We start from the raw sequence: 14830 nt of genomic DNA, 5'->3' as shown, positions 1-14830 counted from the left end.
AAGCTGAATTAGTATTTACTTGTGTGTACATTCAGAAATATTCTGCCTGTTCCTTCCTCTTTCTGTCTATGTGTGTGTGTGTGTGTGTGTGTGTGTGAGGCCAGAGGGGTACAGGCTTTCTGAGCCCACATGAAGCACTGCAGGAGTCTATGTATAATTACCCAGCCTCTCATCTTGGGCTCATTACAGCACATTAACAGGACTTCAAAGATCTTAGCCACCACTAGACATCCCCCCACCCCGCTACTAACCCCCAAAACACACACAAGTTGCACTTTCGATACATAAAAATAGGCAAAAATTACCCTCCATCACTTTGGAAATATGAGAAATGTAAACAACGCATGCCATTGTAGAAAGCATGGCACCAGCTTTGCTCTAAAAATGAAAAAATCATAACAATTTCTAAAAAAAACCCCCAACTATTCTGCCATTCCCTGCCAGCTCTGGGTGAGCGAGTGGGCAAAACTGACAGGTTGCACGCTTGGTTGCCACCTTGTTTTTGAGCGTAATCGTGTGTGAAGTACATCCTGAGCTCTTCTGGGGGTTGGGAGGGCTAAGGACTTGAGTGGGTGATTTTGCTTGTGAGGGGCCTCTGCCGTCATTCAGAGCAATTCAACTGTCTGATCGTCTAATATCTGCTCAACCAACAGCCCCCTTTTATCTTCTCTGCTGGGGCTCTTCTGTACATCTACAGCCCACTCTCACTGTGACATCTATGGCCAGATTAATCAGTGTTTTTATCTGACCTGCAACACTTCTGTAAGACCCCACTTTTTGGCACCTTGAGTTTAAGTTATTGGCTGCTGTTGATGTACTACTCAGTGATGTGTTAAAGTAATTAGTTAAAGTTATTACTTTTTAAGTAAAAAGCAATGTAATTATTATTTCAATTAAGTCTAAACTGTTTTTCTGCTTTCATCATTTCATGGCTGAATAAATAATGCGATTTGGTTTACCAATTACTTAATTTGTTTTATTATAAATTATATTGTTATATTAGTATTCCCTCTGTATCTTTTCAGCTACTATTCCAGCTTCAATGTAAGAGACTTAAAGTCCACATGAAATATAAAGCAGAGGGCTATTTGCGTCTGCATATTTACATGTTTCCTGTAAAAATAGACAGCTAGGGAGGGACTTGTCACAGCACTAATAGTGCTGAATATTAATGAAGTAACATCCCAGATATGCAGCAACAGAGAGTGGCCTAGGTTTGATGTGGATAACATCTTGGAAGACACAACGACTTACCAAACTGTTGCTAGCTAGCTAACTAATAAATTAGCCTTAGCTGTACATCACCAAAGTTGAAGACTGATTCAGGTGATATGACTGGAGATGAGATCTAAAAGGGTTACACAGACATTGTTAATTTCACCTCATTTTAACTTTAAATTTGTTTATCCTCACCAGGGGATTATGCAATTGCTTTCCTATTTGCATGTATGCATGAGTGTATGTGTAAGTGTATGTGATCAATGGATCTGCATTATGTTCAGAGCTCATGTCTGATCTCAAATATCACTGGACTGATCAGCCAATATATTTTTGGGGCACATTCATGATTGAATGCTGACGGACCTCTGTGATCCAGAATTTTTTGAAAAATTTTGTGAAGAATGCTTGGAGGGGATTTCTCCAAACTTGGTACAAGGATACAAGGATGAATAATTAAATTTTGGTGGTCCAAGATCAAAGATCAAGGTCACGGCGACCTCGCTATACACGTTTTTTGTCAAAATATCTAATAGGATTAAATAAGGTGATGACATTTTATATCCCAGAGGTCAAAGGTCAACTTCACTGTTAGTCTAAATAGTCTTTAAGTGAAGACAGCATGCTTCTTACTGGAAATTATTTACTGTAATCACACATGTATTGTGTGCATTTTGCCAAAAAAAGTTACACTAAATACATTTTTATTAAATTTACAGGTCAGTAAAGTGGTAAGATCCATATTAAATTCCTTCAAAGTCTTAGCTTCATATGTTATACGAGTCTGGACAGACATGGATGTAAACTGCAAATTGACTGGTTGGTGGAGGGACACAACTGCAAGGCAGTAATTCTGTTTGATCTGATTGAGAAACCACCTGTCAATGGTAGTATAAAACAGAGCATTCTTCTTAGCACCTGCTTGTCTTGTTTCAGCTCAGGACAGCTCTGTATCTGGCAGTTGTGGTGGCACTGCAGTGCTTCAGTATCTGTTAGGTGGTGGGGATCTGTACTCTACTGAGTGCACTCTCCTGTTTTTGTTTTTTTATGTGTTCAAGTGACACATTACTTCTTTCTAATAAGCTGCAAGGTTTTACAGATGAGAAACCAAACTCAAGGTGTTGCAGCTTTTTTCAGCTTTTTACATTTAACCACACATCCTGCTTTAATCATACCTGTTCAATTTTAGTGAGAGGATACATGAATGAATGCAGCTCAGCATGCTCATTCAACTGTGGAAGTATTTGTAGAAAATGAAAAACAGGCAGTGATGAAAGGGGAAAGGCTTCAATTACATGACTAATCAATAGCACTTTCTGCTCTCAGTCCAATAAGGCATAATTCATGTCAATGAGACTTCAGAATCAATAGAAATAGATAATTACAGCCAATCAGGAGCAGGGGGAGCGGCTTAACAACCACCAATCATCACCAGCGAAGACAAAACACTTTCTCAAGTGAAATGAGCTGCCACGCATCTCAGTGTAGCTTCAGAATCAATACATATTGATGACAGGGAATAAAAAAAAAATCAGCCATTCCGGAAAGAAAGGCTTAGATTAAATCCATCACCAATTAGACAGGAATGCCTTCAATGAGCCATCTCACATCTAAACATCTTAACCAGTGGAAAAACAACCAATATGAGAGAGAGGTCTAAATGAAATAACCGATCAATACTCACTTGCAGTCTGACAAGCCACCACTCATACCAGTGCAAATTTAGATCCAAACACATAAACAACTCAAGCACACTGAACCGTTTGCTGAAATGCACAAAGAAAAATATTTCCCAATTTGCTGTAACATGCTGTCTACAGATTTATAGGAATTATTTCAAAGTAGCTCTAATTACAACGGTTGACACTGAGATCTGTGGGTTAAAAATGAGTCTGCTAACTAGTGTGCCAGCTAAAGTAATAATTAATATTCTTGTAACAGCAGTATAAAGAAAATGGATTACATTTACATGTATTCATTTGACAAGCAATGATTAAGGAGGATGATTAACATAATCTGCAGTGGCTGGTGTAGTTTTAACAAACGTTGGCTGCAGCTAGGTGGCTAGCTAAAAAGTCTGGTGCTCAGTGTGTTCAAGAAATGTTACATAAGGAAAAATGGGATGCAATGTATTAAACACAAGATACTGCAAGCTGCAAAAGACTGTGCCTGTTCAGTCCAGTAAGAATTCCTTGCCTGATGTATACGCCAAAATGGTTTTCTAGTTTCCAGGTTTACTTCCAGGGTACGTGGCCCACTGAATCTGCGCTGCAGTGTTCCTCATCTCCCCACATGAATTCACATTCATCCCTTAAGATTTGTTTGCAGTTCAAGGTGTCCTGTCAACAATTTTACAGATAAATATTTTATAATGGTGACTTATCAGGAAAATGTTGGGGCTTTAAGGGATTTTTTTGCTGCAATGCTACCAGTGGCAACTGGGAAAAACCGGAGGCAAGGCTGAGCGGCAACGCCCAGTCTAGATTTATGTTTTGCATCTTTGCCTCAAACCGAAAAATGATTCAGCATATTAGCACTTCTGGTTTCCTTGTCTCAAAGGCAGTTTTTGGTTATAAACGTGAAATAAGTCTGTGGCTGATACAAACTTGTGAGATTTTAACATTTTGTTCTATGACATGAAATACAGCACTCACCGTTTTTGTTTGGTACAAAGTGGCTGAATGAGATCACAGAGGTTGGATGGAAAAGTCCCACTGACTTTTTGTGGAGGAAACTAGAGCGATGCTAACATCTGGGTTGGCCTACAAAAACACATCATCCCTGCAGCATCCTGTGTGTTCACTAAGTTAGTCGGTTGTTAAGACAGAGAAAGACCTATGGACATTTTTTATAAAACATCATCTCTGCACCCTCCTCTATGAGATGTTGTATTTTATAAGAAAATGTTGTCTCTCCAGTCAGTCACTCAGACACACCATACTCAAACTGCACTCCACACAATAGCATCCACCAGCAGATGCGATGCTCATTGTTGCATTAAGTTTAAAAATGAGATCAGTCTCGGCAGAGCCACTATTTTAGGGGGAACAGAGAAGAGGCAATTACCTATATTTGGGGAGTGACACTCTGTAATAATGAGTAATGTAAGAAACTCATGTTCACAGAAAATAAAAGTCAACAGATATTACTTTTGAAATGATTAATAAGAAATATATACTGCACATTCCTTGCATAACGGTGGGTAATGAGCCCAGTAATACTACTGTGTGACCAAGCTAATATTCTCTCCTAAAGTGCTCCCTTATGGTTGTGAGCGGTTATGTTTCAGATGTAGCTTGCTGGCCATTATTCTGCTGGCGCCTGATTTGCGTCGGCGTGGTTCCTGGGTGTTCTAACTCTGTCTATGGGGACAGAAGCACCAAAGCATAATTACTCACAACCCTAACAGACCATCCAGGAATGGCCCCACTGGCAGGCCCCTCTCCAAAGTAATGAATCACTATAAAAAAAAAACAATGAAAGGATTATTCATGTGTAAGTGTGATCTGCTGTCTGTGTATTGCTGTGGATTTATATTCATTATTTTATCTCACATGACAAATTGCGGAGAATTAACAAGTTTAGCAATCTCTAAATACCACAGTATGCTGGATGCATATGCGTGAGAATGCTTCTCTTACTGACATTCACAATTTCTTTGTTAAATTCAGAGCAGTTTTGAAATATTTGATAACTGATTAAGTATTTGGGGTTAATAATTAAGGGTTTAGTACCACTATTATTTCTTTATGCTAACAAGAAAGAGCTAGGACACAAGTAGCTTAGCTTGGCATAAAGACTGGCAGCAGGGGTGGGGGGGGGTCTAGCCTGGATCTGTCCAAAACTGAAAAAAACAACAGACCAAGAAACAGTTACAGTCTATCTTAAGAAGTGCTAGTAATTCTTAATGCTAAGCTAAGCTATTTCCTCATATCTTGCTGTTCGTGTTTAGCATAGAAACACAAGAGTGTTTGGTATCAATCTTCTGATCTAATTCTCGACGAGGAGTTTAAAAAGTGCATTTACCAAAAATCAAACATATGTTTTTTTTCTCCTGGCCTGTAGCACCACTTATAAATCAAGATTTTGTGTATGTGTGTGTGTGTGTGTGTGTGTGTGTTGTAGAGTTTTGGAGATACAGGCCGTGTAAATGTCTGCCTTCTCTCCAACATGAGACTAAATGGCACTCAGCTTGTGGTGCCAAAAAATACATCTCAAAAAGATACTCAGTTAAGATACTTAAGATGATCCACAGACTTTGTTGTGTTTATGTAGGAGCTACTTTCTGCAGTAGAATTCACCAGAAGATTCTACTAGAATCTACTGGAAGTACTTTCTTTTCTGCCACATGAAACTACTCACAACAAAGTCTGTGGATTATCTGGGGTAACCAGGTTGTGATTTCTGTAAAGAGACACTGGTTTTGAATTTTTCAAGTGTATTTTTTGGTGCTTTGATCACCACAGCCCAGGTGCAATTTAGTTCCATTATACTGGAGAGAAGGCAATCATCTCCAGTATCACGATCTCCAATCATCCAATAATACGACCAATATCTTCAAAACTCAGCAACTCACACCAAAATAAATCTAGATAGATAAATAGCACTACAGCCAAAAACATGTATTTGGGGGGTAAACAGTCCCTTTCGGCAAAAATATCAAACATTTTCTGATTTTAGTATCATTTGTGTATTTTTGACTGTTGGTCAGACAAAACAAACTATTTTAAAATTATTACTTTGGCTCTTTGACAGACAAACCTATAAGAAAAAAAGATAATCAGGAGATAAATCACTGATATAAATAACAGAGCAGCCATGGCCAGTCCAAATAAATGATGCATGTGTTTCAAGCAACAAAAATACAAAGGGAAAAAAAACAAAGCTTAACCTGTGCCAATCTATTTCCATTTTGTTACTATGAGTCTGTCAGAATGATCTGAAGTCCACTGACTGTGCAGCCATTGACACTGTGCCAGGATCGCATAAACCTGCCATCACAACAAGTGATAGATGTCTATATAACTTTTGGGGAACGGTGGAGGCTCTCACAATCAATCGGGGGGGTTAGACTTTGCTCCAACCAAATTAAATCAACTCAATTTCAATTAAATCTCAGCCACCTTGCACAAACACTGATCCCATTGAGGCTCTAACATCGACCACCATGCAGACAGTCCAGGGGCAAAGGCTGGACGGACAAACTTTAAACTTTTAAACAGGTCCAACACTGTCAGGACACCGAGTCTAACACTGCCTTCAGGCGCAAAATACGTGACCTGAAACTTAATCGCATAAAGAAAAGTTTCGTAATATTCAAGGGAACGCTTAAACCAGTATGCACCAAATAACGGACAGGTACATATACAGATTAAATATACAGTGATAGTGATGATTTATCTTGGATATAAATCTGGTAAAAGATCTAGAATGCACTATTTTAGGACACAAATCTATTCAGTGTTCTTCAGGGAAGTAACAGGACAAAGTGAAGTGAGGAGCAGAGATCAACTCAGAGGACTGGTGTCAGCTCTGAGGGTTCTCCTCCAACCCACACAAGAGATTTGCCACAAATGCCAATGAAGGAGTCATACTGTTCTTTTATTATCGCGTGGATAGACCAAAAATAGTACTGCATTTAAAAGAAATGCAAGGGCTTGGTGGTGTGGGCATACGTGAAAAGATCAAGGGAGTCCAATTTAAGTCATACGTGAGGATTACGAACAGGGCCACGCAGAAGCTGCGCCCACAGAATTATGACGAAACCTCTGTAGACGTAATAAATTTAAATTAACGTACTGCTTGTTTATTTTTGCTCAAACCTTTTTTCTCAGTCTGTTATTTTTAAATTAATATTGTTTGTCTCATTACAAGCAAAAAACATTCTGCAGAATTACACAGATTCTGGATCACAGCTGAAAACCGTGCTTATGAGGAAAAACTTTACAACTTTGGACAGTTATCATGATGACAATCATTTTAGCAAACAGAAAGACAATGAAAGTCCAAACAATGAAAGTCCAGGGCAAGGGAGATGATGAACTGACACAGAGACAGAGAAAAACGAGGACTAAGTAGGAAAGGAACTGATCAGACACAAACAAACAAATGGTTATCAAAAAGACAGGAGGTAAGTCAGAGAAACAAGAGGGAAGACAAGGACTACAAAATAAAGCAGGGAAATACAACTCCCCTCCTCCAAATAAACCACGACACAAACATAGAAAAACAAGGATTGATCGTTTTGATTCTGACCAAACATCTCCAGACAATTCCAAACAAGGGCAGACAACCACGGCAAACCAAACAAACATCTGTGGTGTATCTGTTTATTGAGGAATTTTTGATTGGTTTGCCACGTGTCTGAAATCTCCTCTTCCCACACCTTTGCAACGTTGGAACTGACCCTTCGCTAAGCCCCACCTCCAACAGCAACAGTCCAATCGTAGCCTAGCAACCGTGACTAAAGCTGACAGTTTTCCATTTCTCTACATGTTGACATGGTGTGCAGGAGGCTCAGAGAAGACTTTCTGAGACAGATATTCTACATATCCACAGAGTAGGTGTAGCGGAAACTGATCACCGACGATCACACAAAATCAAGGCGGCCATGATTTTTAGAGCCAGGCATCACAGTTGCTCTCCACTGACTGCAAATGCCTGTCTGTCACCTGATCATATTTAACACTAACTATATTAGTCTTACTGTGCAGAAGTTTTAATCTGTTAACAAGCATATATTTTGTGGTTGATATTAATAATAAAGGTATATATGTGAAATAGAAAATGATCAGTTGGAAAGTGCTTTACAAGGCAGACAAAAGAACAGAGGATCATGTGACAACAGGGGATCGCTTCTATTTCAACTTCAATCAGCGATCAAGAGCACACTTTATGTCTGCAGACTACAGGTAGCCTCTCGGTGATCTAAAAGGATGTCCGTGTCATTTCCTGTATATTCTCTGAAATCTGCTAGAAACTGTTTGATTTGACTGCAGCTTTTTGTCTCCTCCTCCTGCTGCGGCCGCCTGATCTCGTCTACTTTCCATGCGAGGCGCAGCTCATCTCGAACGATCCCGGCGATTGGTCAGGTGTGCGGAGGTGAGAAAGTGAAGACGGGGGTTTGAGTCTCTCTCTCAGGCTCTCTGTTTTCATTCCTCACACAACTACTTCTGTCATTTTTTTCTGTGTGTGCAACCAAGTGCAACTGCATGAATGAGAATGAAGAGACTGCCCGGAAAAGATTCACCGTGTCAGGACAACAGAACAAGCAAAAGACACGGAGCTCCTGGAGAGAGGGGCTGGGGAGGCGAGCCAGGCGGAGGCTTTTTCACCAGGCCTGAGTACGGCCATTTGGAATGTGTATCAACGCTTTCACCTTTAGATGTGGTCAGCACTACGCACAACTGAGTTTGTTTCAAGCATGCTGAACTCTTTACTCCCACTCGAGCTTCACTCAAGCACTCCTGCGCCTTCTAAGTTTGTTGCTTCTCTCTCTCCATGCACTTTATTTCCTGGTTTTGTTTTGTCTCCACTTGTTTCTCTCATTTCCCTTTTGCTCCATCTCCCTTCTGTTTTGCTTATGTTTCAGGATGACGAGGCCACCAGACCAGGATTACATGCAGACCCGGGTGCAGGTAGCACTCAGGTTGTGTGAGGCTCTTACCTGCAATTGCAGCTTGAATCAGAGTGACAGGTAGCCTGGAGCAGCTCTCATGGAGCTTTGCTCCTCTTACTCTCTGTGCCGCTCCTCAACTGAACACAAGAGCAACCATATGCTGCTCTCTTGCCTTGTAGGAGAGGGTTATTTCATTAAAATTCAGTCTTTTTCCTTTCCGCCTTCCCTTCTTTTCTCTTTTCTTGCCGTCTCCCTGCTGCTTCAGGCTTAGCAGGTTGGCCTGCACAGCAGATATGAAAAGGATCAACATTGCAAGCTTCTCAACAGATGGCTGTAAGGACTTATGTTAGATGATGTCCCCTTCAGCATGAAAGCTGCTCAGCCAAGAGAGCCACAGTCACTGTCCAGCAGATTCAAGTGGTGACCACAGTTGTTGGAGGCAGGTCAAAGCAACTGTTTAGGGAGGTACTTCATGTTTGTCTATGATAGTTCCTGGCAGCTGCGCTCAAGTGTTCAGTCTGTTGAGTCACCACAGGGACTTGAACTCGGCCTGTGTCAACTGTCAAGCAGATGTCCAGGATCAGGAGGAGGACAAGTGGCAGTGCACATGCTTCAGAGTAAGACCGTGTACCCGACTCACACTCACAAACACACACGTTCACACACGTCCACCTACACACATTTATGTCTGTGCACTTGTCACAGAAGTAAAGAAAGGAAAATTGGAGCGAGGACCAATCAAGATGTGTTTGCAGAAATGAAATGTTTTCATGTGGTGAAAAATAAAGAGCAATTCTGCTGTCCTGATTGGGTCAGACATTTGAACATCAGGGTGAAGGGATGAAGAGGTGAAAAGAGTGAGGGCGTAAGTGCTACGTTGGCCTGATTGTCATGGGGGAATTCAGAAAACTCAAGTGAAATTCTTTCTCTTCTTTTTCTCTGACAGTTTTTGAACTCTTCCTCTCTGCTCCAACAACTTGCTGTCAGGCTACTATTGAGAGATTAGTGACATTTTGCCCTCTGCAGCATCTGCCAGAGTTACAGTTTTGTATTTGCCATTACTTTTTAAGTTTAGCTTGTTTTGTTTTGTTTTGTTTTGTATGAAGGAGTTTTTATTAATGTTTATGACTGATGTCATTAAGTTTGTTAGGGTCAAATTTTGATGCAAAGTTGACAATGTTTGAGAAGTTTTTGTTTTGACAACTTGACATCAATTAAGTCAGTAATGTCTTGTTATGACGACTTGACATTCATTAAGCCAATAATGTCTTTGTTATGACAACTTGACGTTAATCAAGCTAATAATGTCTTTGTTATGACAACATGACATGATCAAATTTGTGTTTTTATGTTTATGTTTTAACATTACATTAAACTATCATTTATGGTTGGTTTTGACACTGGGCTTCATGAGGCAGTCATAAGTGTGTCATGAATTTGTTCCTTGACCTGCAGAAAAGTGGTATAATTTGGACTTGTCATACAGATGTCATTAAATGTTGTAAGGCCATTTTTACAACTTTGCATTAAAAATGACATAATTGACCAAATGGCACTTAATGACAACATCCATAGATACTCCTTCATGTTCATGACAGGTGTGATGACATGGTTATGACAGTCTAAATGCACACCCCTTCAAATAAAGTGTTAACCGAAGAAACTAGCAACTAAAGCTGTCAAATAAATGTAGTGGAGTACAGAGTACAATATTTCCCTCTGAAATGTTGTGGAGTTGAACTATAGAGTTGCATAAAATGAAAAGATTCAAACAGAATACAAGGACCGTATGAGGCTATATCTTACAGAGGCTATGACAGTGTAATGACAGTTTTATGCACACCCCTTCAAATAAAGTGTTGCTGAGTATTTTTACACTGCTGTATGGGTACTTTTACTTAAGTAAAACATCTGAATACATCTTCCACCACTGGATATTTGTGGAGCTGGGTGAGCTATATGCAGATCTCAAACACTCCTCCGTTTCGACTAATTCAATTTTAAAAAAAGAAAGCCAGTGATTGAATCCTGTCCCTCATGTGACAGCTGAAGCCCGAGACAAACTACTGCGACAAATACATTCACGGGGAATCACAGAAAATGCATTTTGTAATGTGCTCGATGTGGAGTTGTCACTCAGAATTATCTCTTACTTTGGTGAAGAACACAGTGGAGGGATTTCAGCACAAACACAAATTAAAAGTAAAAAGAGCAGAGACAGAGAGAGAATTCCAGAGCTGCTTCCAAAGCCGCTGCCGCTCTGGTGTAATCTTTAAAGTAACTGTACACATGCACCACTACGAAAAGGCAAGAGAAAATGAGATCATTAATAGGGATGGCAAGGCAATAGATTTGTGCATTTATTATGTGGAGAAACAACATAAACAAGCACTGTGCGAAGTAGATAAGCAGGCTGCCACAAAGCTGCTCTCGGCCAGTTGGGCCACTAATCTGTGTGCTGTGGCCTACAGAGACGTTACTATGGAGTGTGTGAAGAAGAAAGCAACTTTAAAAGAACACTATTAACTATGTACATTTATAATTACACTTATATATGGAAAAGCATGCAAGCACTCATTATGGACTTAATGTCATGTGTACAAACACACTCGGAGAAGTCAAATTTGCACATCCATGACTTATCATAACACTCATGACATCCTACAAATTATGCCTGACCACCAGGCTTTGTCACATCCCGCTGTAAGCATTTCATCTTTCTAAAAAAAGGATCTCCAAATGGAGTCGTTCTCTGTGATTGCGCGTATTGGGCATTAAAACCTCCAGGATGCGGAGTTAATGGGATTGCTCCTGTTTCGCTTCTGGCTGCGGACTGCACGGTGGCTGGAGGGGCTGTGAGTTGATGGCTGGAACCGACTTAGCGGAGACGAGAAGAAACCAAGCCAATTTTCACTTTGTTGCTTCTCCAGCATGGCCAAGACATCCAATTCCATCAGGCCCTTGCTGCTGGGCCGGCTGATAGAAATGGGCCCTAAGTCCTGTAGCCAGGCCAGCTTATTCCCTTATCTTCTAATGGCTCTGATAGCGGATTGGAGGAAATGGTGTCAGAATAACTGCTGTATGACCTGCTGCCAAAGACCCTGATTAATCTCACTAAGGAACAACAGGAACAAGCTATGGCTATTATAGATGCTCTATAGCGCTAATATAATTTACATAATTGCTAGAAGAGCAACAACTGGAGGATTTATCAACTAATAACATAGCAGTCAACAATTCGAAAACATATTCCAGGGGATTGCAGCCCACTTGTTTGACCCAAACTGAGGTAACGATCTGTCCTCATGGATGAGCACAAATGTCTATTATTTTGTAGTCTGACTCACCGGGGGCTTTGTAGAAGCCGATGTCTTCCTCGGTAAGAGGCAGCAGGTAGACTTCACCTTCCTTCCACAGCAGGGCGTACTCCTGCCCTCCAGAGAACTCGCCCGTCCAACCGTCCTGATCTGGAGGTAAAGGAACACAAAGCGTGAGTCACAGCCATTCTCCTGTGCATCACAGGCACTCAGGGTATATGCGCTGGTGTTCACGAAGAATTCAATGTTTGAGTTCTGACAGGAGATTTGTTCAGATTATTTTTCTGTTGGTTTTATTTTGACTTTTATTACGACCAACGGGGAGAGAAAAAAACCAGCTGTACACAGTGACCTTGAGAACTCAACACTCTGCAACTAAAGAAAACACATGCAAAGAGAAAAAAAGCATGCTGAAAATACAATAAACATACCCAAACAGAAAAACACAAGTTAATTCAGAAACTCTGCTGGGTTGCACAGAAAAAAAACTAAGTCACAAAACACAGTTTCAAGAGAACACTAAAGTTTTTTCTATGCTTGTGGTTTTAAATTAAAGGAGCAATATGTAAGACCCTAACTTTAAAAACTGAATACTGCAGTCTAAGTAGCAAGCTGGAGCCACAGATGGTATATTGAATAGGCTGAAGTCCTGTTTATGATCAGATGTTTATCCTGAAAACAAAAGTCCACTTCTCTAAAAATACACACCCCATTAAGAAATTGGCTAATTAACCATTATAAACATTTAATCCTGCTATGAGATGATTAATTTCTTACTAATTTGGTGAACATTCACCATTAATTTCAGTTCAATTTAAAGTGAATGAACTTTTCTCACTGGACAGGAAACTTCTAACGAGAACTGGCTGTAGCGTTGTTATTGGAGAAGCCAGTATTTCAACGTAGCATGTTTCCTTAAAGGAGAAATGCTGAATGTTCCCTGAATGAGTAAGTGTCTGTTTATGAGTTGTAAGGAGCCATGAATAATTTTGTAGAAGAGTAGATGTTTGTAATGGTTAAATTGAGCAATATGTTAATGTGTAACATTAAATAGGATTTCAACCTGTAGTCTATGGCTCCAGCTTGATATTTGGAGTGCAGTGTTCATTTTTGGATGCACAATCGCTACATATTGCTCCTTTAATCAGTGATGACATAAAATGGTCATTTCATGATTAAGGACAGTAAATATAATACAGATTTTTCCTTTAATGCCGTGTTACTTTATACAAAATATACACCTTGTTAAACACTAGCTGTATGAAAAATAATTTCCTGCATATTATCTGCAATAATATCTGAATAATCCAATCAGAGAATTAAACCTGAAACAACCTTGAATTGTTAGCTCATTTTCCAAAATCATTTCCAGCTACTTAACTTCAGTGCATTTGTGTTTTTGATGTGTTCTCTGAGTTTGCAGCTCATTAAGTCATGCTGCACATGTGTTGTCAAATTAGTGAATGTGTTTCTCAAATTGCCAGTGCTGCCTAAACGCTGAACATGTGTTGTCAAATTGATTTCCTAATTTGCCCGAGTATTGTCCATTTGCATGTCTTGAGCTGAACTGCGTTGAGCTCTCAGGGCCGCCGTAACTGTAAATGAGCCGGAGTTAAAAGCAACTTTTCATCCCCGTCCCTGGCCACATGTTAAAAAGACTCACTGAAATGCAATAAAACAACAAATCCAATAAAGCTGATATAGACAAAGAAACAGCAATACGCACAAGACACTACAATACACACTCACCAATAAATAATGGGTAGTTAAGGAAAATGAAGTGGGTGCAAATTCAGAGAGGACAAAATAAACACTGTTGGTGTTGTTAATTTTAGCTGGGTAATAACAACCCCGCAGTAACAAAGGAACCTCATTAATGGCCGGGGAGCCTAAGACAATACCTTCCAGGAAGTCGGACGTGATGTTGACAGCAGCATAGTGATTGGACGATGAGCACGCCAGCGAGTGGCCAAAGCAGAAACACGGTTGGCAGCCTGCTGGGTTTTCTTGTTGCAGGTTGAAAAAGCCTGGTTTGCATCTGTAGGTACACACACACACAAATACCCTCACACATAAAAGGTTATTAGCATGCGCATGCTGCAAACACGCCTCACTGCAGCTATTTACCACAACCTTGCCATCGTGTTATTCTTACTAATCTCTTTAAGCTGTTGTCAGTGCAGCGGTCGGGGCGCTGGCTGTTGCAGTGTTAAGGAAGAACGGAGGGACCCAATGGGGCTCAGCCGTGAGGACCCTGAGCGCTGACCTGCAGACACTAGCTGGCATATGGGTGGGACAGGGACACTACTAAAAAATCAGCCAGTACACTAGTCACATTACACAGGAGAGGGGCCTGCTCAACGAGCCGTGAAATCAGAAAAAAAGTCAACAAACTGGGAGCGTAGAATTATTCAATAGTTTGAGACCTGGGGCTGTGTGTATTGCTAATGTCACAGCGAGTTTATCAGTGCGATCCTGTGTCCTAGAGGAACAAGATAGAAACAGACAGGGGGAAGCAGAGACGAGGTTATTGACATGTTGTAACAGTCAAGTTCACTGTCCAAGCAGTCGAAATGACACGTCGCCTCAGAGCTTGAAGCAGTTTTTAGACAGATTCTGATTCAACCTTTGCTTTTTAGTCTGCTGCTGCACCTGTATGGCGTCATAGGGGTGCCAT

At 40.5% G+C, this 14830-nt stretch overlaps 1 protein-coding gene across 1 annotated transcript in view; it reads right to left on the bottom strand.

Annotated features, from left to right (window-relative positions):
- Positions 1–14830, bottom strand: part of lamc3 (laminin, gamma 3) — a 158332-nt gene that overhangs the window by 71205 nt on the left and 72297 nt on the right. Inside the window, exons 8-9 of the mRNA XM_084745504.1 lie at positions 14055–14191; positions 12184–12303 (exon numbers count right to left, since the gene is read on the bottom strand). Coding sequence (XP_084601630.1) covers positions 12184–12303; positions 14055–14191 — 257 coding nt within the window. The remainder of the gene's footprint in view (positions 1–12183; positions 12304–14054; positions 14192–14830) is intronic.

The sequence above is a fragment of the Lutjanus erythropterus genome, chromosome 20, assembly GCF_056507025.1.
Source record: "Lutjanus erythropterus isolate fLutEry1 chromosome 20, fLutEry1.hap2, whole genome shotgun sequence".
Classification (NCBI taxonomy): Eukaryota; Metazoa; Chordata; class Actinopteri; order Lutjaniformes; family Lutjanidae; genus Lutjanus; species Lutjanus erythropterus.
The sequence above is the reverse complement of the archived record's forward strand: the minus strand, read 5'-3'. Positions and strand labels throughout refer to the sequence as shown.